General features: G+C 40.0%; 1 protein-coding gene across 4 annotated transcripts in view; it reads right to left on the reverse strand.

The window, feature by feature from the left end:
• The window catches only part of LOC111147639 (HPS3, biogenesis of lysosomal organelles complex 2 subunit 1), a 38,365-nt gene that overhangs the window by 12,259 nt on the left and 3,515 nt on the right, over positions 1-22,591 (reverse strand). For 3 of the 4 annotated variants that reach the window (XR_002640647.1, XM_022503833.1, XM_022503845.1), the window contains exons 2-10: positions 17,999-18,490; positions 17,015-17,186; positions 16,824-16,909; positions 14,423-14,615; positions 8,962-9,043; positions 6,210-6,364; positions 4,066-4,174; positions 1,452-1,633; positions 404-584 (exon numbers count right to left, since the gene is read on the reverse strand). Coding sequence is in view for 3 of the 4 variants with exons in the window: in XM_022503833.1 (XP_022359541.1) it covers positions 404-584; positions 1,452-1,633; positions 4,066-4,174; positions 6,210-6,364; positions 8,962-9,043; positions 14,423-14,615; positions 16,824-16,909; positions 17,015-17,186; positions 17,999-18,490 (1,652 nt within the window). In the remaining variant the exon portion in view is untranslated. The remainder of the gene's footprint in view (positions 1-403; positions 585-1,451; positions 1,634-4,065; positions 4,175-6,209; positions 6,365-8,961; positions 9,044-14,422; positions 14,616-16,823; positions 16,910-17,014; positions 17,187-17,998; positions 18,491-22,591) is intronic. The other variant, XM_022503853.1, reaches the window with a different exon arrangement.

Raw genomic sequence — 22,591 nt, forward strand, 5'->3', positions numbered from 1 at the left:
ACGATTTCCTAAGTGAAGCTTTGGACACTTGGAGTTTGGGAGAACTAGGGTTGTGTTGTGCAAAGGGGTGCAGATGAGAAGGAGGGCAAGGCCCAAGGTGTGTGTCGTTCTTCTAGAGATGCGCGCCTGTCACACTGGACAGGTTGCTCAGCCACAATGAACCACATTCCCCCATCTATACAATGAGAAAGTAGGAGAAGGTAATTATAAATTCTTTTCCAAGCTATAATTCTAGGATTATGAATGAAGAAAAGGACATTTTTATAACCTTTTTAGGAAAAGGAGAAAATAATCCCAAAGAAGAACATTTGAAACCTGACTTCTAAACAGTATCACATAAAATAAATGGCTAAAATGAAAAGTTAGGAAGGTTAGATATAAGTAAATAGAAAACCATATTCACTTCACTTAATTCTTCATCCAGGTTTTCATAAAGTGAATGATTAATGTAAAAGATTAGTCCCCTCTCGTATTTCTGTGATCCATCCTCTAGTAGCCAGTCTGCTCGGGCTAAAACTTCAGCCATAGACAAACCAGACATCTTATAATATGGTAAGGCGAGGTGGGAATACTGGGTGTCAAGCCTAAAGGGAAGGAAGTAAAAAAAAAAAAAAAACCCTCAAATTTGTCATTTTTAAAGCCTGGATGTCTAACACATTTGATAATAAAATAGATAATGCTTTCCGGAAGACATAAATCTCAAAATACTCTTCTACTGCTGTATGTCGTTGGAACAAGTTCTGAGTTTTATTCTGTAAAGTCATTCTAATTAACACAGTTTCTTTTTGCCTGCTCACAATAAAAACAGAAAAATAACTCATTAAGTGAATTTAGGATTTATAATGTGGCTCTAAAATAATGGCATTGATAGGAGAGAAAAGTCTATTTTATTAATTTATAATCATTCCCATGGGTCAAGTAAGCCTTTGAAATAACCATATACAAAAAAACTATAAAGTCCATTCTCAAAAATAAAAACCACTATTCATCCCACTCCTTTTCTGAACTCATAAAAGCACTGACTACAAAGATTAAAATCCCAGACCACCAAAATAGTATCTCTCTTTTAAGGCTAACAGGCAATAAACCAGTAATAATGCCCGTCTCTGAGATTTTCATGGTCATGAGCAGGTCCCGAAGACCTGAAAGAAATTTAGTTCCTAAATTAAGCAGAGGGAGACTCATGAACTGGAGAGTCATTATTCGTCTAAAAAATTGTAACTCCTTGAAGGCAGGAAACAGTCATGTTCACCTCTGTGGCTCTAAGCTTAGCACAGTACCTGGCACACAGTATGTGCTCAATAAACGCGTATGGAATACACGAAGAAATGAACCACTTCTCCTCAAGCGTTCCCCCATTCATCAGATAGCTACCAGCGATGGGAAAGCTGGCACCTATACCCAAAGCTCCAGATGGCTTCTTTAACAAGTTTCCAAGAAGCATCACCAACCTGCTGTAGCAGTCTCCAAGGTGCCCACAGCTTTCTTTAAATGCTTCCAAGAGCTCCGCTTTTTCTCCAGGTTCCAAATGATTGGCATCCATCAAGGCAGCCCTCACTAACAGGTGAGCCTCGCTAAGAAGGTGGATACAGCTCTGGGTTTTTGCAGTCTTGTAGGTATTACTGTAGTCTACCTGAAACAAACAAAAAAAAGGCCAGCCACTAATATTGCTGCAGAAAGACACCCATAAGTTTCCTGGTTCTTAAGAATATCTAGACGGGGCACCTGGGTGGCTCAGTGGGTTAAGCCTCTGCCTTTGGCTCAGGTCATGATCTCAGGGTCCTGAGATGGAGCCCTGCATCCGGCTCTCTGCTCAGCAGGGAGCCTGCTTCCACCCCCGCTGCCCCCGCCTGCCTCTCTGCCTACTTGTGATCTCTCTCTGTCAAATAAATAAATAAAATCTTAAAAAAAAAAAGAATATCTAGACATTTTGTTAGTAAAGTTCATATTTAGACAGATTAAATCATAAAAGACTAAAAAGAGGTTATTTATCATTCTGATAGGCCTAGCTAAGGTGTTCTTTTCACTCCATGAGCCAGTTTAATACATACCTGATTGTAAACATTCCCTTGTTAAACCGTGCTAATCACTAGAGAAGGTACAAATAACGTAATACTAATAATACTGTTAACTTAGCAATATTTGGATCACAGTTCAATAAGGCTAACAAACGTGAAACAGCTAACTTTTTTAAGTTTTATGATTGAAATCTTTCTTAAATTCAGACTGAGTATACTTCCTTTATTGTAGTTTCAGTCAGTAAATTTAGGCTCTACTTGGTCTATTTCTGTAACCCACTGTGGGCTTATTAAAATTATCACTAGTTAATCTGAATCAATCAGTATTTTCAGATTCCAGCAAACAAATCATCTACATAAGTTTTAAGACTTTCCATTAAGCAAGATTAAAAGGACAGGGCAAAGCTGATATAATTATCAGCATTAAAATGCCAGGGACAAATCAGGCAAAACTTTGACTTGATGATCAAAATTAACCTCACCAATAAGGGCACAGGCGTCATGTGTCTCCTGGTGTAACACCCTGAGAAAGACACAATGTTACCTGTGCAATGTTCTAGCTGAGAATGAGCATACACAACCTGAATTTAAACAAGAAAATATAAATAATAAAAAATCTTAAAAGGTGGAGGGGCAAAAATTTATTTTGAAAAATGTCTATGCCATTAAAAAAAAAGGCTATGAAATTATTCTGGATAAAAGAAGGTCAAGGAGATATGATAATTATATGCACCACCTGAGGTTAGACTCGGCCCTGTAGTGGAGAAGGGAGATGCTAGTGAACTGACAACACTGGAATACATGTCCCATATTTATTCACTTATTAAGCATTTCACAGTACTTCAGTGATGTAAACAAATACCCGGATTGTAGGAAACATACAACGAAGTATTTAGAGGCATCAGGCTCTGATGAACGCAAATTACCTCCCGATGGATCACAGTGTGGGGGTGAGGGGGTGTGGGGGTGTGTGTACGCGTTTAGAAAGTACAAGAGCACAAAAAAAAAAGAGAAAGAGAGAAGCAAAAGGGGTAAAATGTTGATTATGGGTGAAATCTGTGTGGAGAATATATAGGGTTTTATTTCTACTATTCTTAAACCTGCAACTTTTCTGTAAGTTTGAAATTATTTTAAAAGAAAGAGTTAAAAAAAAATGCTAGTGATGAGTGGGCAGCTGTCGCTCTTAGAAAAGGTAGAAGGGTGCCCCCCCACCCCAGGCCACTACCCACAGGACAATGAGGCAGGTGTGCAGGGCCCTGAGACAATCTGCTAATATTTCAGAGTGAGATGGAGATAAATGATCTAAGATTTCTCTCACCTCCATTTCCTGGTTCTCTTTGCTAGGGTTGAAAGTAAAGGTCAAAGGCTATTTATGTTCAGACTGGTTAATCGATCCTCTTTGGAGGGTGGGTATGAGTAAGTCAGTCTTATTTTAGTGAAGGGAATTTCTACTGGCTCCTCAAATGTCAGGAGCTGTGAAAATGAGAAGGTGACTGAAGATCCACACTCTGCGGTCAGACAGAGCCTGCAAGCTGGTTGGCTGTGGCATTCTGAATGTGTGATGATTAGAATCAACATCTGGTCATGACTTTGACTCTAAATTTCTACCAATAAGAACTGAAAGTGTGAAAGGGACACCTAGGTGGCTCAGTCGGTTGACCTAACTGCCTTTGGCTCAGGTCGTGATTCCAGGGTCCTGGGATTGTGTCCCGCATTGGGCTCCTTGCTCAGTGGGAAGCCTGTTTTCCTCTCTCTCTGCCTCTGCCTGCTTGTGCTTTCTCTCTCTCTGACAAATAAATAAATAAATAAATAAATTCTTAAAAAAAAAAAAAAAAAAAGGATCCAGGATCCAGTAGAGTTTTTGGGACACCTGGGTGGCTCAGTGGGTTAAGCATCTGCTTTCAGCTCGGGTCATGATCCCAGGGTCCTGCTCGGCAGGGCGCCTGCTTCTACCTCCCCCTCTGCCTGCTGCTCTGCCAACTGTGCTCTCTCCGTGTCAAGTAAATAAAATCTTAAAAAAAAAAAACTGGAAGTGTGAAAGGAGTACCATTTCTTTGTACAGTTGCACTGGTGAGATCGTATCCACAATATACAAATTCCACCCAGCCTCAGCTACAGGAGGTGATTTAAGCTTACCACTGGTTCCTTTTCTAGAACTGAAAGCAAAACAAAAGATGAGAATTACAAGGTAAGACACAGAATTAATATATGGTAATCTTAAATGGTAAATATTAGATACCTAAGAAGAATTATGCAATCATTTGCATTGAGTATTTTCTTCAGTGATTAGCTCTACAGTGGATTTTTATACAACATTAGTTCACAACGCTACATAGCCCTACAGCATTTAAAATTTGACAACTCTCATGTACTGATAAACCAATTGCTTCCAATTTACTCCACAAGAAGTCTCAAATGGGCAAAATGCTCAAAGAACAGGCAAGACCCCTCAAAAGTAAGAGAGACTTGGTTGTGAGAGTGCCTGTGCCCAGTGTCTGTCTTGCACATGGCCTTCAGGAGTGTCTCTTGCCTTACGCCACCGATCCAAGCAGAAGCTGCAACAGAACACTAGGCCAAACACTTGGGGCTACATACACATACATAGCCATGGTCCACTTCAAGCACTATCTTAGCTCTGGCTTTCACTATGTGATGCATTTTCTTTAGCATACAATCTTTTTTAAAATGCAGAGCTCTGACCAATGAAACTTTCAAATAGACTAGAAATTTTTAAAAAAATCATTTAAAAATAGAATTTTTATAAAACTGTCCAATGACAAAAAATGTCAATAATTCGCAAGACAGTGAACTGTTCTTCCTCTTGCCAGAAAGCTTTTAGAATCAGTCAGTCTCAGGCCATTCTGTACACACTCTGAGTGACCGGTTACCCAAAACAACCTCTGATTATTCCTGTTGGTGGGACAAAGCACAGGCACAAAAAAATCTGAAAAAGCAAAAACTCATGTTAAAAACAAAAACCGGTGTTTGACTAGAAATACAACTCTTCCTTGACTTACAATGAGGCTACCTCCCAATAAACCCACGAAAAGTTGAAAATACCATAAATCAAATACACCTAACCTTCCAGACATCATAGCTTAGCCTAGCCTACCCTAAACTTGGCTCAGAACACTCACAGAAGCAATCATCTAACACTAAGCCTATTTTATAATAAAGTGTTGAATATCTTACGCAATTTACTGAATACTGTACAGAGTGAAAAACAGAATGGTTTTCCGGGTACAGGATAGATGTGAGTGTATTGGTTGTTCACCCTCATGATCACGTGGCTGCTGGGAGCTGCCGCTGCCACTCTGTAGCATCACCAAATACCATACCACAGATTGCTAGTCAGGGAAACAGCCACATTCAAAATCTGAAGTACAGTTTCTAGTGAATGGGTATTGCCTTCAACCCCATCGTGAAGTTGAAAACTTGGAAGTCAAACTAAGTAGAGGACCATCTGTACATTACCTGCTTCTCTTCCCCCCGGATGGATTTCTTTCCTGATTAAATTATTCATAGGAGAACACACAAATTATCATCCTCATCCTCATTGTCATCTAATTCCTACCACTAAGTTCACAGAACAGGAAATGTTGGACAGACGCATAACTAGTCTGGAACTAAGCATTCAATTCCAAACAATGTAAAAGCAGAAAATCTAAGAGTCAACCAGAGATTAGTGTTATCAAATGCAATTTTAAGGTCGATCAGCGCATATCTATATATCATGAATGTGCTTTAAGGTAAGAAATGCATTACTAATTTCTTTTGAATTAAAATACCAGAAAATAATACCTGGATAAAAATGTAACTACTGGAAGGTCAAAGAAAAAAAGAAAAAAAGTAGTAAAGAGCCTTGTAGTTTGGATTAGCTTTAGAGGCTCTGTCTTTCCTATTAATTACACTGAAGAGCATGTCCTTTAGCTTATCTCAAATACCACAGATTATTATTGAAACTATTTTATAATTCATTATCTTCTAAAATTCCAAGGTTAATATAAAGGATAGTATGGAGATCACTAGGACCTTCTTTTCCTTCTCTGGAAAAAAAAAGCACAGACAAACCATCTAATCATTCAAAGTTCTGATTTTTAAAAAGATAAACTAGGACACACACAAAATATACCAGTAACAATGCATTCCAGAAACGTTGGCAGGAATGGGTGGAAGTGTGGGGATGCTTACAGAAGCCTCTTAGGTGATTCTCTTCTTTCTGGAACAGCCTCAGGGTCTGCCTTGGTCAAAAGTATGAGGTGGTTTTTAAAGTGACAGATGGCTTTCAAGCCTATGAAAAGCTGTATTCTTAAAGCACAGACATCCATACTGACAGGTGGGCAAGCCTAGTAAAGGAAACATCACAAATTTAACCAAGAAATAAAGGTACAGGAACTTTAACCTTCAAAAGTCAGTCCGTTTATTTGTCCTGCTCCCCCACCCACCCCCTCTCCAAAATAAAAAATCTGAATTCCTATTCTTATCAGAGGAGGAAGTTGTTCTGTCCAAAGTTATGTAACCAACTACCTATTCCATGTGTGCCTGCCAAAGAGCTACTTAGTATTTGCTGACTGAGTGAATGCAGGCAGCGGGTGCTCTTGAGCCCCTCGAGGCTGTGGGAACTCCTGTGTGGCTGACAGAGCAGCTCTCGGAGCACAGCTGTGGGCTGATAACCTGCTGGAGAGATCCCCACTGACAGTGAGCTGGTTCAGGAACATGACACAATGTGGTTGTTAGGAAAAGTTAGACACTATAAAAGGTCATTCTACTGCACAGAGAGAACATCAATGGTTTCTAAGTGGATGGATGAACAGAAGAGAAATGCTTGCATGTTCTGATGGCCTCTCATTGCTAGCTCCTTAGGTGGGAACATTGCCTGGAATGGATGACCGGCAGAGTGTGTCAGGTAAACGGGAGAAAATCCTGGACCAGGAGCAGGCTCCTGTCCCCGTAAAGGAGCACTAATTCAAGTAGAATGGGTAAGATAATAGAAGCACTCTTTCTGGGAGCTCACAAAATGATGCTGCCAGGCCTGTGCCCTCTCATCCATTAACACTATTTTGGTTCTGAGTCATCTTCATTGTCCTTTTGTATAACTGGGGAAACCCTTCCATCTATTTTTTTGTTCCTAAGAATAGATGAGATGGCCTTAGCTAGTGCTGATGAGTCAGGCTCTCAGAGAAAAGGGAGGGAAAATGTACACTTTGGACATCCTGAGGTCGTGAAATCTTTCTCAGACACCACGGCTCGCAAAGTCTGAGTTGACAAGAGGCTACACGTGCGCTGGTACAGGTGGTATCTAGCGTTTCAGAATGGTAGCGCTGCAGGAAAGGGGGGAGCCATGAGTTGTGATCATCACTGTCCTTCCTTCTGCCACCTTCAAGAGGACGGGCCTCAAGGGCAGCTTCCCCACCAGCAGGCTGCCCATCTCTCTTCTTCTTGCCCTTCCTCTCTTCCTTGTTCCCTCCCTCTGGTTTTAGGAGACACTGAGAAGACCTACAACACGATTTAATTTCAAATGCAGATTGAACCTACCTCAATCCACGATGTACCCCTCACTCCAGCATCACCACTTATGTTAAGCCTATGTCTTTCTTAGGTTTGAAAAATAGAAAACAAAAAGCAAAGCAAGGTGTTGGGAGGAGGGAGGGAAAAAGAATCTGTTGGCTTTCCATTTTTACTAGGGAAATAACCTTTATTTCTAAAATATACTCTTGAAGAGGCTATGTGCGTATCTTAAACATAGAAAGGCATGGGGAAGCTGTGAGTCGGGTTTCTTAAGAGGCTGAAGGCAGACAGTATGCCTGGTCAGCAACAGAAAGCTATACACAGCCCATTGCATGAAAGAGTTACAGAGAACTCAGATCACGTGAAATGCTATCACATGTCACAATTTGGGTGACCGTGATAGTGGAAGAGGACCTCAGACATATTAAGCACTACAAAGCAACCTAACCATCAGTACTGAACACTTACTTTTCCAGGAAAAGGTGTTTCAGGTGCCAGATAGACATTAACTTATAAAATATAGACCATCATGGGGTTCCTGGGTGGCTCAGTAGGTTAAGTGTCTGCCTTTGGCTCAGGTCATGATCCCAGGGTCCTGGGATTGAGCCCCGTTTCTCCCTCTCTCTCTCTCTCTCTCTGCCTCTGCCCCGATCATGTGCTCGCTCTCTCACTCACTCTGTCTTTCAAATAAATAAATAAAATCTTTACAAAAAAAGTATAGGCCATCATACTTTGGAAGTTTCCTGCAGCATGTTGCTTTATAACAAATATCCATTCAAGTAGTTTATACCTGAGAAGTGGAATAGCATATGAAGCATATCACACAAAGGATCAGTATATTTCTGAGAACAGAAATTCAAGGTCAGAAAATACAGAATTTCATCATAAAACTGCCTATGGTTATTCTGTGGTCAAGAGCTCTTCAGAAAATAAGCATATTAGTTCTCACTCAAAATGAGGCTAATAATCTAGCACATCCATTAACACTCAGTTTAAGACAATAGAAATATATCATAGGCTTATCTGATAACAGTAGAAATCAATTCTTTTCATGCATTTGTGTCCTTGAACACACAGAGTTCTCTAGTGCTTTGTTAATAGCTATATACAACTGTCACCAGTACTCCCATTAAAAAAGAGTAAAATTGTAGTATACTATAGTTGTAAAGTACTCTCTCTGAAATTACCCTACACATATTCTTTACCAAATTTTAAAAACTTTGCCCTTCACCTAAATTCTGAGTGAAATATTTTCAAAGTAATCTTAAAAAGTGTCACAAAATGCTTACTATTTTATGTCCAAAAGTTCTGCTTTGATAAACAAGATCTTCAGACTTCTAACGATCACCATTTTAGACCCAAAGGCAAAGCTGTAAGCATTCCTGTACCCCTTTTTGATTGTAAGACTTTACTGTCATCTAAAACCAGTTCTAACCTTCAGGGTGGTGTCCACGTATGGATCCTCCTCACGAGCTGCCGCCGCACTGCACCGCACTGTGAAACACTGTAGGTTGTTGCTAAGGAACAGGAGAGACACCACTGAGCAGAGCAGAGCAGAGGCCAATAATCAACATGCCCATAGTTGGGAGGAGTTCACACAGGCAAACAGGGCAATGGTGGGTAGAGAAGACCCACCAGCATTTGACGATTAGTCTGCTTCTTAACAAAGAGAGCACCTCCGAATCCCCATGGAGTGGTCCCCATAGTCCTCACCTCAGCCCTACTGAACCATGATCTCTAAGAGCTGAATCTAGACATGTATAATTCTACAAAGCTCCATGTGTGGCTCTGTTGTACATGCCTCATTAAGAACCATGGATGTGGGTCAATATTTCATTTTACAGACAAAATGATGTCCCAAGGAGCTTCCCAAAGCCCAAGGTACAAAGAGGTGACTATCGAAATCAAGATTAGAACACAAGTTTCCTGACTACTATCTCTATCCCACTCATCTCAGGATGTAATTGAGCCTAGATCAGACTGGATAACACACTTAGATTATGCAAACACATATCTGATAGTAGAACTGAAAATTATAGACTATCTGAAGGAGTCTTGAGAATTATCCACTCCAGAAGTTTGTTTTAAAGATGAGGGCATGGAAGTCTTATGACTGGTCTAAGACATCTCTGGAGGATGGAGCCTAATTAGACCCCAGGTCTTTTTACTCCTCACACTCCTCTAGCTCTTTCTACAACCCCAGGCTTCTTCTGCACTGTAAAATGACCTAGAGACCGCACAGTCAGGGCACAATGGATGCCTGGTGACTAGTGGATAAATCAACACTCCAATCCTACATTAAAAACAGTTAACTGGGCACCTGGGTGGCTCAGTGGGTTAAAGCCTCTGCCTTCAGCTCAGGTCATGATCTCAGGGTCCTGGGATCGAGCCCCTCATCAGGCTCTCTGCTTTGCAGGGAGCCTGCTTCCTCCTCTCTCTCTCTCTGCCTACCTCTCTGCCTACTTGTGATCTCTGTCAAATAAATAAATAAAATCTCTTAAAAAATAATAAAAACAGTTAACTTAGAAATTGCTACAAAACCCATCTTATAGCGGGTTTTCCCCCCCACAGGAATAATAAAAACAAATTAAAAAGTTGGAGAATTAAAAATGAAATATGTTGAAATAAAGCAAACCTAGCACTGATCTTATAATAGAAGAAATACTTCTTTTTTTTAAAGATTTTATTTATTTGACAGACAGAGATCACAAGTAGGCAGAGAGGCAGGCAGAGAGAGAGAGGGGGAAGCAGGCTCCCTGCTGAGCAGAGAGCCCGATGAGGTGTACCATCCCAGGACCCGGAGATCATGACCTGAGCCGAAGGCAGAGGCATAACCCACTGAGCCACCCAGGCGCCCCTAGAAGAAATACTTCTTGGCTCAGTCAGTTAAGAGTCTGCTTTCAGGGTGCCTGGGTGGCTTAGGAGGTTAAGCGTCTGCCTTCAGCTTAGTCATGATTCCAGGGCCCTGGGGTGGACGCCCCGCACCCCCACCCCAGCAGCAGGCTCCCCACTCAATAAGGAGTCTGCTTCTCCCTCTCCTTCTGCCCCTCCCCACAACTTGTGTGTGCACACCCGAGCTCTCGCTCTCTCTCAAATAAATAAATAAATAAATAAATGAAATCTTTAAAAAAAAAATAGAAGAAATCCTTCTTTATAAGGAAGGCATTCAGATATTTCTGCAGTTGGGAGACTTGGCACAATGTAGGTAAGATGTATCACTCAGGGCGTTCTTTCTCTGTTTTGGGGGGTTTCCACTGCAGCCTCAGCTCATTGCCATCTCTGTCCATTCCACAACGTTCTAAGACATGACCTCTGGAGTCATGATAATCTCTAGAACAATAGAACCACCACTTAGAAATCTAGAATAGAGAGTTAGCACCAGGAAGTAAAAATGAATAGAAGGGACTTTGAGACGGTGAGAAGCAAAAAAGCACCTATGCAAGGACAGGTGAGAGTAGCTATGACCATAAAGATAAATGAGTAGCAGATTCCAGAGGTTAAAAAAACTGGTCCTCTGACTCACTTCCGCCTACAGTACCCCAGCTGTTGGCTATTGCTGGAATACTAAGCAGCAGTACAAGAGAAAAATAAAGTGAACTGAAGTGTGCTGGCATGAAAAGATGTCCAGGATACACTGCTAAGTGAAGCAGCAAGGTGCTGAACGGTGGATGTCATATGATCCACTTCTAAAAAACCAATCTTAGTAGTAAGTGCACTGTTTTTTTAAATAAGTTGGGTGAATATACACCCATTGTTCTTTTTAAAGATTTGATTTATTTATTTGAGAAAGAGAGGGAGAGAGAGAGTACAAGCAGTGGGAGCGGCAGAAGGAAAGGGAGAAGCAGACTCTCTGCTGAGCAGGGAGCCCGATGCGGGGCTGGATCCCAGAATCCTGGGAGCATAACCTGAGCTGAAGGCAGAGGCTTAACCAACTGAGCCACCCAGGTGCCCTAAATATACGCCAATTGTTGACATGGTGAACTCCGAGGACTAGGATTATTGGCGGGGAAGGGGAGGGCGGACTTTCCTATTTAAGTATTTCTATAAGGATGACATTTTACATGATTTTATATTGTTCTTAGATTCTTCAAAAAACTTTTTCTTTTTTTTTTTTTTTTAAAATACCAGCCTCTAAGGAACTTTCAAGACAAACTTACGGGTCAGGATATTTCTAAAATATGTATTTACTGGGCAAAATAATATGCAAAAAGTTCAACAAATATAGGATTTTTAAAATAGGGGTGGGGATCTTTATTAAGAATCTGAATTTACGGGGCACCTGGGTGGCTCAGTGGTTAAGTGTCTGCCTTTGGCTCAGGTCATGATCCCAGGGTTCTGGGATCGAGCCCTGCATCAGGCTCTCTGCTCCACGGGAAGCCTGCTTCTCCCTCACCCACTCCCCCTGCTGTGTTCCCTCTCTCACTGTGTATCTCTCTGTCGAATAAGTAAATAAAAATCTTAAAAAAAAAAAAAAAAGAATCTGAATTTACATATAGTAACTGCTATTCTAATGTCTAGTGCTTCCATGGTCAAGTTAAGGGTGTCAGAATGTATTCTGGTGCTGATATTAAGAAAAACTTCAATAATTTCTTACCTGGAGACAGGAAAAATTCAGTCCCTTCAAATCCCCATAACTGTGTTTCCAGGACTCTACATTCTAAACTAATTCATGACTTATATTTAAGAGAGAGGGGGGAATAAGTTTAAGGAATCAAATCACTAAATTCTCAGTGTCCTTTACATCTATGCAATCAGAGAAAAGATTAATAGTCTTTTGCATCAATATTTGGGGAGAGAAATTAAAACTTTACTCTTTCTCCCTCTAGTTTTTCCTTGGTTCTAAGATGCTGTAGTTCCTTAGGTTCTTTTGCATTCTTGAAAATCCTTCTGTTCTTTCTCTCCTTTCCTAAACATGACCTTCACCGGAGTTTAGTTTTCCAACTACTTTTCTCTGCTATACACTCTTGGGGCCATGCTCGCTATTTGGACAGTCAGCTCTTTCTTGATGGTAATAAAGCATCTATGTTTCCCTTTCTTTTCTGATCTTCAGTTCTGTGTCCAAAAGCCTACGTAACATTTCCTCTTGATACTGCCTAAGCGCCTCAAACTCATAAACCAAACTTCTCTTTCGCCCCACACTTCGCCAGCCTCTACTTTGATAAAAGCAGCCTCAACACTCAAGAGAGGTTTCCTCATGCCTCCGCCATTCCCACCATCCCAACAGACACGAAGTCTTGTCATTCTCTTGCCGCAGCCTCTTCCATCCATTCTTCCTCATCCTCTCACTGCTGTAGGCCCTGGTTATCCTTCCCTGAACCATTTCAATACCTGATTTACCTGTGTTTAATCCATCCTGCATAAAAGCTACAACTAATTTTCCTAAATGAATGCTCTTATCACATCACTGTTGATCAAAACCTTAAAGAAGTCCTTAAAATTCAAAGCCTTGAGCTCTCTCTCGAGCATCATTTGTACCACTTCTCTGCATTTCAGCTTCTTCATAGTTAAAGAACATCGCTATATGCAACACAGAAATTGAGACTAGTTACTTTCACAGTGTTCACTTAGGAAACACATGATAAATAGCATTTCTCCCTATACCAAACAGGAGGAGAGGGCAGCAACTACATGATGAGTGAATGGCGAATTTTCAGGGGAATTCTATGCTGTCTGAATATACTCTAGCACCTGCTGTAGTTACTGATACTACCAATCAGGTGGAAAAATTTAAAAATCACTGCCCTCTGCAATTAGTTATTATTTGCTCCTACAAAACTAGACATAGCCTTTGTTTATAGTCTTCACTCCCTCTATAATGCCCTTCTCTTCTAATCTACATCTGTAGATTCTAACTAGCTTTTCTCACTCCAAGCACAAAAAACTTTCCTGTATGACTCAGCCAGAAGTAATTTCTCTCCTCGCAGTGCCTACACCACTTTTACGAAGTCTAAAGATATTTGTCACAAATCCCCTAGTGTCTGTGCCGCAAGCCTGCATCTCTGGCCTTCTTTCACGTTGTTGCTTTAGAAAGCAGATGGTGTACCTTATTCAAAGTGCTTGGCCAGAGGGCCCAATGCAGTGTCTTGCACATAACCTAAGCTCAAAAAACAGGAAATAGAACCAGAAGCATCAGTTACGGCTGAGATAAAAGGAAATGAGATTAAAATCCTACTCAGGAACCCAAGTTACATGCCAGCATATTAGGGTAAGGCAACTCAAAAGGCATCTGCCTCCAATTAGCCACATGACCTTGCCAATCCCAACCTCTGGTTTATTTCCCCATTTGTACTAATCAGAGGGTAGTCTTTCTGGCTCCTTCACAGTTTTAAACCATTATGAAATAACTCACACAGAAAGGATAGGGCAGTCGAGAAAAAAATTTAAAAATCTAAAAAGAAATCCAGAGATGTCCTGACTGGCTCCACCGACTTTTCATTAAAATTCCCTATGAAAAATTTTCCTCACAAAGACCCCTATCCAATCTAAGAAAATAAAACAAAGGCAAAACCAGAATCTAAATCTTTGACATTGAAAAGGTAGGTATGGGCCATCAAAAGACAAATATACACCATTAATTTATAACACTATATACCAGTTCACACAATTCTCATTTATTTTGTTAAAGATTTTATTTATTCATTTGTCATAGAGTGAGTGAGAGCATAAGCTGGGGGAGAGACAGAGGGAGAGGGAGAAGCAGGCTCCCCGCTGAGCAGGGAGCCCAAAGGGTGATTCTATCCCAGGGCCCTGGGATCATGACCTGAGCCAAAGGCAGAGGCTTAAACGATTGATCCTCCCAGGCACCCCCACACATTCTTAATTCTCTGATTTAAGAAGCAACCCAAGAATATGCAGAATAAGTGACTCCAGGTCCAACAAGTAACACTATAACATACCTTGCGATGACATGCAAAAATTGTGGTGTGAGCACCGCCTGCTGAGACTTCTCAGGATACTGGTAAACTGACATTAATTCAACAGATTTGACAACCATGTACAGATAGCCCACATGAGGTAATGAGAAGAAACAGAAGAGACTCAGCAACTCTTTTTCTTGAGACAAATTTTTTCTATCAGAAGTAAGGGAACCTGCATGAAAAAAATGGGGTGGGGAGGAAACCCATGAAATCAGTAAATAAAGGAAATCAATATCTTAACTTTTCTAAGGAAAAGAGTCTATCAGGGGATAACCAAAGAGTTGTTTAGGGAAAACTGCTCTTTATAGAAGAATGCCGGTAGGAAATGAAAAGGGAGTGATATAATTAAAATATCACCATTTGCAACCCCTAATAAATTAACAGATCTAGGTAATAATCATCACAAGAAGAGTCACCAAAAGAGTCAGTACCTTCCAACAGAAGTCAGCACTACTTGTGCTACCAAATCATCATCTTCATAATCCTTACCACCATTGTCATCTAATCAAGACTTAGTCTAGACCAGCATTGTTGACAGAAATATAACATGAGCCACATATGTAATTTCAAGTTTTCTAGTAATCACATTTTGAAAAGTAAAGAGAAACAGGCAAAATTTTCATAGTGTATTGTATTCACCCAATATATCCCTATTACCATTTCAACAAGCAGTCAATAAAAAAATTAATGAGATCTCTTATATATATATATTTCTGTACTAACTCTTCAAAAAATGGTGCACCTGGGTGGCTCAGTGGGTTAAAGCCTCTGTCTTTGGCTCAGGTCATGATCCCAGGGTCCTGGGATCGAGCCCCGCATCAGGCTCTCTGCTCAGCAGGGAGCCTGTTTCCCCCTCTCTCTCTGCCTGCCTCTCTGCCTCCTTGTGATCTCTGTCTGTCAAATAAATAAATAAATTCTATTAAAAAAATTTTAAAAATGGTGGGAATTTTACCCTTAACAATGTATTTCAATTTAGATTAGTCACACTTCAAGTGCTGAACAACAGCTGGTGGGTAAAGGCTACCAAATTGAACAGTATGGCTTTAGATCAAACTACCAAGTCACAGGGAAATATAGGAGATACAGGAACATGTTAAATGACACTGTGGGGACTCAATTAGCAAAATTCAGATTATGGGAAATTCTACGATATTAGTCCAGCACATTGCTACTGCAAAGAGAGAGAAAGGGAGAAGCCATTAGATAGTTGACCCCCTAACCTGGCTCTGGGCCCTCTCTGGTCTCCAACTTTGCCTCACGACCCTCTCTGCCTAGCTCTACCTCTCAGTCTTGCTTCTCTCAGTTCCTCAAACATAAGATTCTCTCTCTACCAAAACGCCTTTGTTGCTTCCTCTGTACCCAACCATATTTCCAAATCATTTCCATATTTCCAAATCAGCCATGATTCACTCTTCAGATCCTCTTTCCTAGGAAGCCTTTCTTGACCCCTAAATGAGGTGAGCATCTTTGCTATAGGCTCTCAAGGTAGGGTTCTTTTCCCACAGAGCACTCATTTCAGTATGTAATCGTATACTCTTTGATAATAATCAAATAATTATTTGATTAATGTCTGCTTCCCCCCCGCCAAGACAATAAGCTCCACGAGTGCAAGTACTTTGCCTACTTTCCTCATTATTGGTTCCCTAGTATTCAGCACAACACCCAAAATAGTAGGTAATAAATGTCTACAAAAAGAAAGAAAAAAATAAGGGAGGTTTATAAACATATTTAATCAGAATAATATTTATATTGTCTCTGGCAACATCTAAAGATGTTAGGCAGGCCAGGACTAAGTACAGAACCCAATGGCAAATTCTCAGTCTTGGCTGCCCACTGGTTCCAGGGGAGCATTTAAAAAACTACTGATGCCCAGGCACTGTAGTTGGTTAACTAAGTCAGAATCTCCAGTATGTAGAACCTGGGCATCAGTATTTCTTAAAGCATCCAAGTAAGCCCAATGTGCAACAAGGTTGAAAACCACTGCTCTGAATGAACTTCCCATTCAGTCAACATTTTCCCACCTTGCTCGCAAGACCATCAAACGAAGCTTTGCCACATACCCAGCTAAAAACCCCCAGCTAGGACAAGGCTCTAATTTCCCTTTTCGGGCCAAGTAACCATTTCAAAAAAGAGAAATGCATTTTGCTTGTCATGTCCTCTCCATGGCTACTCCTAAGTAGACACAACTTCCCTTTCTAGTGCTCACAGGAGCACTATTTAGCATTATTTGCTAAGGAACTTGGCATTATTCACCACAGAACCTGTCCAAGGGCACAGGGAGACTCAGTAGAAGAACCTAACGTATTCACCACATTAGTCTCCCTTCCCAGGCCAGAGCCTTTTCACCTCACTGCACTGTAGAAATGCCATCCTTACTTACCTGTTTGGTAAATGGGTAGCAGCTGAAGTGAATGTAACTTGATGTCATCAGAAAAGACATAGGACGAAATATCAGGAGCAAAACGTCTGCGAGTTTAAAAAGAGAAAGAAAGAGGAAGAGATCTAATTTCCATGTACTTCTACGCAGGTAAATAGATCTTAAATGCTAGTGAGTGAAAAGCGTTATAATACTTATAGAGCAGATGCTGAACATGGTAATATTTTGTTTTTTCATCAGCTAATCCAGTGGACTCCAGTGTAAAAGATACTCCAGATTGGCTACTTTTTTCCCCGAGAAGTTCCATGGGCTTTTGACAGATAACAAAGTCATCTGACTCAAGCTGCAAAGTTTCATTATGAACATCTGAAAAAATAAAATTTGAGAAAAGAGTATAATAAGTCCAAGTACTACTTGAATAAAAATTAAATTTCACAATACCCCAGACCAATTAAATAAACATATGGTAATTTTATTTATTCACACACAGACATCTCATATACTTGCAAGGCACTATGGTTTTGAAAAGCCTTGGCCCATCCTCATTTTTTTCTCACAACTAATAAAGTACAACAGGATACTACCATCCCAATTTTTTACCTGAGGAAGTTGAAACTCAGAGAGATTGGGGCACCTGGGTGACTCACTGGGTTAAGCCTCTGCCTTCAGCTCAGGTCATGATCTCAGGGTCCTGGGATTGAGCCCCCCATGGGGCTCTCTGCTCAGCGGGGAGCCTGCTTCCCCCCTCTCTCTGCCTGACTCTCTGCCTGCTTGTGATCTCTCCCTCTCTGTCAAATAAATAAATGAAATCTTCAAAAATAAAAAAAAGAAACTCAGAGAGATGGTATTCCTAACCCAAGACCATTCAACTTCTGAGAACTGGGGCTAGAAACTCGTCCTAGCTCTTCCATTATTTCTATTGACGAGTATATGCTGAAACACACTGACATGCTACAGAGTACATAAACCCAAATCCCATGTACCAGGAATAACTGAATCTATAAATAATGTGGCTTGGTGATATATGCACATACGTGTACATATACACACATACTATACACACACACACACACACACACACACACACACACACACACACTATCACCCCTCAGAGATTGCCAGAAGTAAGGGTTTTCTCTACACCTAAGATAAGAAAGCAACCTAAATTCATTATTTACCTTCTGTCTGTTTCATTGAATTGTTGGTCTTATGTGGCTGGTGGTTAACACTCTCTCCATTTTTAGGGTCTGACTCCAGTTTTACTATTAAGACTTCTAAGTCTGACATGAGAGCAACATAACCAACACAAAAAGAAATTTCAACAGGAATGATATTATCTATGTGTATAATTAAAGAACGTTCAAAGTCCAATATTGAGAATTCCTCATTAATGATCTGGTACTTCAAACTAAATAAGACTAACTTATCGGTGCAACCAACAAGAAGGTCTCCTTTCACTGGACAACAGGAGATGCACAAGGGGGCCTCAGAAAGCGGCATTTCAATAATAGACATCTGGTCTTTGTAGGTTTCACTGAAAGGTGCCTCTACATTGTGTCCAACCATTCGGATACACACGCGACAGTTTTCAGTCCTTTTACTTCTCCAGTTCACATAGGCACGTAGAAAAGTAGCTTTGTTTTTCTCTTCAATTGTGGCCAAATAGTCTCCTGAGAAGGAAATGAGAGTATACTAAGAATTTGTCATTAGAAATAACCACTTACTGTGTGCCATGAAAAGGAACTATTAGTGAATCCTAATGTGACTGGCTGAATTGAAGATTGATGAGAACAAAACCCTAGGATCTTAGGTATATTTTTAACTGACATTAGGCATTTAGGCTCCAAAATAAATCTCTCCCCATCATATCTTAAGATAATCTATTAATTATTCATGCAGCTTACACAGAAATTGTACATATTCCTTATATTAGTTCTGAGTATTTCCTGAGGCTCTGAAACCCCTCTTCCCACAAGTCGCACCTTCATGTCAACTCTGAGAAGTAGCCTAAAGCTATACATAGTAAATGAAACTTAAATTCAAGTTAATTTTCCCTTACTTGTTGATTTTATTATATTGTTTAAATTATAATTTTATGGTTACTCTCTGTTGTGAGAAATCAAAAGCTGTGAAGAGATGCCAGATGAAAAGCATAATCTTTTTCCTGCAGTCCGATTCGTGAGGAGCCAGCGTTAACTCACAGAGCTCGGTATGTGCCCTTCTATACCTTTCTTTCATATAAACATGGACTGTAGACTAGTGTTTTGTCTTTTTTTTTTTCCCACCAAAATGGAATCACACTGAAAATATTTAACAATTTACAACTTCTAAAAATTACCAATAAATCTTAACTCGCCAAGTCAATACATGGGTATCTAACATTGTTTTATTGAAAATTATCTGCATATCCTATGTATCCTATGTGCCATAATTTATTCAACAATTCCCCTATTGAAATATATTCAAGTTTTTCTGCCACTATACTTCATGCTGTAATAAACAGGACTATACCTATATATTTATTTTCTAGAGGTTTGTTTCAATGGCATAGAATCCCAAAAGTGAAAAATGTTGGGCCAAAAGGCAGGTACGTTTTAAATCTTAAGATATTGCCAGAATCTGGGGCGCCTGGGTGGCTCAGTCGTTGGGTGTCTGCCTTCTTTAGGCTCAGGTCATGTTCCCAGGGTCCTGGGATGGAGCCCCGCATCGGGCTCCCTGCTCATTGGGAAGCCTGCTTCTCCCTCTCCCACTCCCCCTGCTTGTGTTCCCACTCTCACTCTCCTTCTGTCAAATAAATAAACAAAATCTTAAAAAAAAATGATATTGCCAGATTCTATCACAATTACATAATAGGAACTCATGTTACCAGCAGAACTGTTTGAACATGCCTATTTCCCCATATCCTCACTAGCACTGACTCAGTGTGATGGGGAAACAACTATGATTATTATAATGTATATTTTCCAGACCATTTCTAAAGCTGGCCATCTTTTCCCATGTTTATCAACTATGTATGATTTCTCTTCTGCAAGTATCTACTTTATTAGGATGTTTGACTTGTTTTTCTTATAAGAAATAGCAGCTCTCCGGGTAAAAGTGATATTAATCTTTGTTTGGTCATGAATAGCAAATTGTTTTTGGTAGTCTATTCTCTGACATTTGATTTCACTTATGGCATCTTTTACCATAGTAAAAGTAGTCAGATATGCATGTAGTCAGACATATATCGTTTGCTTCTTGGCCTCTGGGTTTCCTAATTGGCTTAGACAGTCTCCTATGCCCTCCAAATTACATAAATATACTCTTACATATTCTATTTTAGTGGCTTTTTTAATTTAAATTCTTAATGTTTAGACTTTGACGGGAAGGTAAGACAAGGTTTTTTCAAATGTAGAACACACTGTTTACCAACATTATTTGGTAAATAAGCCCTTTTCCAGGGAACTGAAACTGAAACACAGAGCTGTTAGCATAATGACTTCCCATATACTAACACAGCAAGCAGGCAGTCAGTCCCTTTTCCACACTCTGGGCTGGCCAGGTTCCCTCCTTGTCCGAAATGAGCCAGCTTTCCAGAAAGCCACCTTCTCTTGATGCTGGTCCCTTTGATACCACAGAAATGGAGTTGCCCCTGTTCATTCCCTGGATATCGTGGCCAAACACCTAACTGTACCCTACAGGCTCCATGAATTTGCTCACTCTGTTCCAGAGAAGCAGTTTGGATGGAGTCGGGTCAAAAGATCCCTTGTTGCCTTCCATCTTCCTAAAATTTCCTCAGTAAATGATTTTTTTCAAATTTTTATTGTGGTAAAATATACATAATGTAAAATTTTACCATTTTCACCATTTTTGAGAATACAGTTCAATAGTTTGAAGTACATTCTCATTGTTGTGCCCCAATCACCATCATCCCTCTCCAGAACTTTTTCATCTTCCTCAAAGCTCTGTATCCCTTAAACAATAACTCCTCATCTCCCCCACCCCCAGGCTCTGACAATGACCATTCCAGGTTCTGTCTCTATGAATTCGCCCACTCTAGATACCTCATATAAACTGAATCATACAATATTTGTCTTTTTGTGTCTGGCTTATTTCACTTAGCATAATGTCTTCCAGGCTCATTTGTGTTGTAACGTGTCTCAGGATCTCCTTCCTTTTTAAGGCTCAATAATATTCGATTTTATGTATACACCACATTTTATTTATTCATGTTTAAGGACACTTTGGTTGTTTTCATGTCTTGGCTACTATAAATAATGCTGCAACGAACATGCAGGTACAGAGATGCCTATGCCACATTTTGTTTATCTTTTCTTCAGCTAATGGACATTGGGGTGCTTCCACTTCTTGGCTCTCATTTAAAAATTTGTACATGGGGGGCGCCTGGGTGGCTCAGTGGGTTAGGCCTCTGCCTTCGGCTCAGGTCATGATCTCAGGGTCCTGGGATGGAGCCCCCCGTCGCCGTCGCGTTGGGCTCTCTGCTCAGCAGGGAGCCTGCTTCCCTTCCTCTCTCTGCCTGCCTCTCTGTCTACTTGTGATCTCTGTCAAATGGATGAGTAAAATCTTAAAAAAAAAATGTAAATAAAAAAAATTTGTACATGGATGTATGAATATTTGCACAAGTCCTTGCTTTCAATTACTTTGTTTATAGACTTCCAAGAGTGAAACTGCTGGATCATATGGTAATTAATTTTTGAGGACCACCGTACTGTTTTCCACAGCAGCTCTATCATTTTACATTCCTGTAGTACGCAGGGTTTCCAATTTCTCCACCAACATTTGCTATTTTCTTTCTTCTTGTAAATAATAGCCATCCTAATGGGTATGAAACGGTATCTCATTATGGGTTTGGTTTGCATTTCCCTGGTCACTAGTGATGTTAAGCATCTTTTCATGTGCTTGTTGGCCATTTGAAGAAATGTCTATTTGCCCCATTTTGAAGAGGCTTTTGCTGTTGTTGAGTTATAGGAGTTCTTTATATATTCCGGATATTAATCCCTTATTGGATATATGCTTTGCAAGCATTTTCTCCCATTCTGTGGATTGCCCTTTCAATCTGTTGTTAGTGTCTTAGTGTCTTTTATAGATGCATGAAGGTTTTTTATTTTGATGACATCCAATATACTTTATTCTTTTGTTGCCCGTGCTTTGGTGCCATATTCAAATTAGTAAATGAATTTTAAAACTAAGAATATTTGTTTGGTTAAATAAAATATTTTTCATCCATTTATAAACATATACCTATTTCACTGATAAAGGCAATTTATCATTTATATATAATCTACAAACTGTAAATAGTGCCCAGACTGCCTTGTATGTTTTCAGATTAGTTTTATAATGATGCACTAGAACTTGCTAAAGTAGGTGTGTTTACCTGACAAGTATTATGATCAGAAATTTAGAGTTCTCTCTGTTAATCTTCACCACAAACCTTCAAGATATTCTCATTCTCCATGTTATAGATCAGGAATCTGAGGCTCAGATAAGCTAGGTAACTTGCCTAAGGCAACACAGCCAACAAGATAGAGCTGGGACTTAAACCTGGATCTGGTTAGCTGGAAAGTTGATGCTCATTCCCCAATTACGCTATTTCTCAAAATGTTAAAAAGGAGATATAAGTCTAGAGGATTCTGTGGAGGTTAATAGCTCTTTATGAAAGAAACTTTTTTAAAAATTTAATTTATTTAAACAAACAACAACAAAAAACAACAGTTCACCTATTTCTCCCACTGCCCCCACCCCACCTCTTGCAACCATCAATTAGTTTTTGT

The sequence above is a fragment of the Enhydra lutris genome, unplaced genomic scaffold (genome assembly GCF_002288905.1).
Source record: "Enhydra lutris kenyoni isolate GAN:26980312 unplaced genomic scaffold, ASM228890v2 scaffoldscaffold2, whole genome shotgun sequence".
Taxonomy (NCBI): Eukaryota; Metazoa; Chordata; class Mammalia; order Carnivora; family Mustelidae; genus Enhydra; species Enhydra lutris.